Consider the following 4,462-nt stretch of genomic DNA (forward strand, 5'->3'; position numbering starts at 1 on the left):
TTCATTGCTTTCATTGCAATATGATATTTAAGTGGGCAGTAGCATGTAAAATTTAATTATTTGATCTTTATATCATGTTATAATGGAGTGTTGCTGTGATTCTTTCATGTTTGAGAAGTCCGTTAGCCTCCATGGCAACCATTCAGCTGTTAAAACACCTGGTGGACCTAGCTCCGCCTTCGAGGCTTAGCTCCTCCCCCACTAAGCTCCCCCAGACTAGCCAGCAGCAAATAGCAAATAGCTGAGCTCATTACAGGAGCTGCTGCTCAGAGCAACGCTGGTAAAAACGTTAAAGGGTTAATAGAGGAGCCATGTTGGCATGACTTCCTGGAGGCGGAGCTTCAGGAAGAGATGGAGCTTCTTAAAGAGACAGAGACCCAATTTCAAGGCGTTAAATCAGGAAGTAGAATTTATTAAGTCATATTTGATATATAGCATTTTGTAACAACTAGTGGTAACATAGAAAGGACAATCAGACCTGCAGCTGCCAGCTCTTAACAGTTTCCGTGTTTGTCTCATAGGCTTGAATCCCACTGAGGCCCCATGGAGCAGGATGTGGAGAGTCCGGCCGCCGTCAGGAAGCCCAAACTGCCCAAGCAGGCCCGGGAGGACCTGCCCAAGCAGCTGGCAGAGATAGACAGAGCAAAGAAGATCCAGCGCTACGTCCAGAAAGACGGGAAGTGCAATGTCCACCACGGGAATGTTCGTGAGACCTACCGCTATCTGACAGACATTTTCACCACGCTGGTGGACCTGAAGTGGCGGTTCAACCTGTTCATCTTCGTGCTGGTGTACACGGTGACATGGCTGTTCTTCGGCCTGATGTGGTGGCTCATCGCTTACCTGCGCGGCGACCTGGACCATATAGCTGACGGTCAGTGGACTCCGTGCGTCAACAACCTCAACGGTTTCGTATCGGCCTTCCTGTTCTCCATAGAGACGGAGACCACCATCGGCTATGGATACAGAGTTATCACGGACAAATGCCCCGAGGGAATCGTTCTGCTTCTGGTCCAATCAGTGCTGGGATCCATCGTCAACGCCTTCATGGTGGGCTGCATGTTTGTTAAGATCTCGCAGCCCAAGAAACGAGCAGAGACTCTTGTGTTTTCCACCAACGCTGTCATCTCTATGAGAGACGGACGGCTGTGCCTGATGTTCAGAGTCGGAGACCTCCGAAACTCGCACATCGTAGAGGCTTCGATCAGAGCTAAACTCATCAAGTCCAAGCAGACCAAGGAGGGGGAGTTCATTCCTCTCAACCAGACGGACATTAACGTTGGCTACAACACCGGAGATGACCGGCTATTCCTGGTGTCACCGCTCATCATCTGCCACGAGATAAACCAGCACAGTCCCTTCTGGGAGATCTCCCAGGCTCACCTGGCCAAGGAAGAGCTGGAGATCGTTGTGATCCTGGAGGGAATGGTGGAGGCTACAGGTCAGCTCACACTCAGGAATTAACAACCTTACTGCACAATATTTAATCCAATTTAAGATTTCTAAAGGTGACCAGCTTCCTGGAACAGATTAGGATCGGTCAATGGCCTATACAAAACATGTTCATTATTTATCACTAAATCATTCTTAGATGATGAGATTTCAGTCTGATTAGTTGTGCCTATCTGGAGTGAAAATAGCTGCAAACAGACGAGCAATTATACAACTCTACATCATTGAAAAGCATTAGTGGAGCCTCCTGCTCAACCAGCCAGAATGCAAGAAGTCAACAACTAAACTCTTGTATTTTCCAGCAGCCATTGTACAGCGCATAAAAATCAGCTGACCAAACGCTGGAAATCAGCCGGGGTTGCTAGGTAACGGTGTAATACATGTTAATTGTGACTTAACAATCAGGGCTTTTTTTAACAGCTCGTTTTTCAGACACCATGAAACATGGAAACATGAACTTATTGCCAAAATCTTCTGGGTGTTTTTAAGCGCTCGGTCTGATTTAGAAGCAGAAAAACCAAAACGGAAGAAGAAAAATGCTCAAAATGTAAATTTTGCATAATCGGTTTCCTTTAAAACTAATTATAGAAACATAAAAGATATTTTTATGTTTCAGTTCCACAAAAGCTCAAATTCTTAGGATGCACATTTTGTTTTAATTAATCAAAAATATGAGCAGTCATTTATTTTGGTCGCTGCAACTGAAACATGATTGAGTCATTTTTACATTTTGGACCCGAGCAGAGTGAGAGTAAAGTTTTAATATTTAATATAATTACTGCAGCAACTAATCGATTAATACGATGAAAACTGGCAGACTCTGGAGAGCAGATGTTCTTTTTTAGTCTGTTTACTACAGTTAGTTATTAATCAGTTTCTAAATTAATTGATGACGATGTCAATAATTGATTGATTAGGTATTTATTGATTACATAATTAATTGATAAATACCTCATTAATCTGGTAATGATTAATCATAACCTGATTAATCATTCAGCCCTAGATATAATTAACATGTTCAACTCTAAAAGATTTGATGAGGCATAATATTTTCTACATGTCAAAAATCATATTTGTTTTACAGGTAAATATAAATCTCTCTGCGTGAACAAAAAAAATAAACGACCTGGAAATATTTTCCCTTCTTTTGGGAAATGAGGATTTTTATTTGTTCCAGTTAAATAAGTTGAATTTTGAAATAAGCTGCACTCAGACGTGTTAACAAACAGACACTTTGAGATTCTTTAATGTTTTATTATAAAAACAATCAAAAATATAAAATCTTTATGTTTCCACAGACATTTTTCCACTTGTCAGCACTGAACAAGCTGCTTTTGATGTATTTGGACAGAAAATTATAAGCTAAACATTTCTAAATTTATCCTTGTCATCATCTAATAATACACAATTTCACCCTCAGAAATCATAAACAGATTTAAACTGAAATGATTTGATTGTCCTTTTAGCAACCAGCAGAACTTCTCCCTGAAAACAGATTATGGTTTTATAAATCAAGTGTTTTATTGACGCCTGAGCGTTTTGTTGTGAATCGTCAGACAGCCACAGAGCGCAATAACTAATAATATGGAAAATGATTGAACGGTTTACCAACCGTGGGACAAACTGAAGGAAGTGAGTTTTGTTTGACGGCTCCAGTTTCCTCCTCACCTGCTTCCAGGCGTGAAAACCATAAACTCAAACTCTTTTATATTTTACTCTCCAAAGCAGCAGGAAGAGTAAAAACTGGATATTAAAATTGAGATTTATGTGCAGTTTAACCCACAGTGTTCAAAATGACTGAAAATCTTGTTTAGGGAAGATTCAGAGTTTTGAAACTGTTTTCAGCCTTGAATCCCTTTTTATAAGTAAAATAATCCATATTAGGGATTTTTAAAATTATTTTAGTGATTAATTGGATAAAAATTACACATTTTGGAGCTTTTACATTTAACCACTGCTTTTATAATGTGAAAATATGCAAAAAATACAAATAAATAATTGAATTCCTTTTTCTAAATAAGAAGATAAAACAGTTTATTAACAGCTTTCCTGTTACCTGCAGAGAATGTTTGATCATTTTCTGCAGGTAAAAATACTAAAATGATTCATTTCTGACTAACTTCACATCAACACAGCAGAGCTGATCTTTTTAAAAATGAACAAATTAATAACTGGATGATTTTACACATTTTAAATCAGACGAAATTAAATATGCCATTTAATTTAAGGAGTTCTGGGTAGAATTCATTTACAGACTAAGGAGTTTATTTTTTTTTTTTATCTTAAATGCCAAATATTTACATTTTTATACGGTTTTGTACATATTCATAACTCTGAATATGTTTTTCTTTCAGCAAAAATGTTTTATTTTGAATCTGAACTCCAGTTATTAATCGATTACTAAATTAGTTGATTATCTCAATAATCGATTAATCCGATTAATTGTTTCAGCTATAAAGGTGAATAAATCAGAGACTTGTGTCAGAAACGTCTCAGTCTGATTTCCTGGTCATGGCAGCATCATGCCGTTCTGACGCTCCGGCCCTTTAAGCCGGGCCGGCGCCGCTGGGACCCAGATCCTGACTTGATGCCGTTCCTGGAAGAGGAAGTGCCGCCAGCCGCAGCGATTCTGAGTTTTATGTTGCTGCATTTTGTCCTCACCTGAACTCTGCTGCTGTCTTTGTCAACCAGTTTTTAACTTGCAGCAAGTTTTGCAGAATGAATGAGTTTTTGCCCGGAAACTGGAGGCTCTGCTTGTCTGCAGTGGTTGTGGTTAGACGGAGCTACAGCAGCTACATACTTTACTGCTTTAATAAAGTCAAACTCTTTAATATTTAGTTATGATCTTACTGCTTTTTACTCTCTAATGCAGCAGTGATCTTCACAAATCTGACTCCATTTCTGTCACCAATTTTACCAATGATAGAAGCTCAATTACGGTGGCCCTGAGGTGCAAAACACTACAACATTAACGAAGCACAATTACAAATACAAAAACACTTCAACATTT

At 39.1% G+C, this 4,462-nt stretch overlaps 1 protein-coding gene across 1 annotated transcript in view; it reads left to right on the forward strand.

Moving 5' to 3' along the window:
• The window catches only part of kcnj6 (potassium inwardly rectifying channel subfamily J member 6), a 7,967-nt gene that overhangs the window by 1,581 nt on the left and 1,924 nt on the right, over nucleotides 1-4,462 (forward strand). Inside the window, exon 2 of the mRNA XM_007543303.2 lies at nucleotides 522-1,441. Within this exon, the coding sequence (XP_007543365.1) occupies nucleotides 544-1,441 (898 nt within the window). The 5' untranslated portion in view covers nucleotides 522-543. The remainder of the gene's footprint in view (nucleotides 1-521; nucleotides 1,442-4,462) is intronic.

Source organism: Poecilia formosa, unplaced genomic scaffold, assembly GCF_000485575.1.
Source record: "Poecilia formosa unplaced genomic scaffold, Poecilia_formosa-5.1.2 Scaffold797, whole genome shotgun sequence".
NCBI classification, from domain to species: domain Eukaryota; kingdom Metazoa; phylum Chordata; class Actinopteri; order Cyprinodontiformes; family Poeciliidae; genus Poecilia; species Poecilia formosa.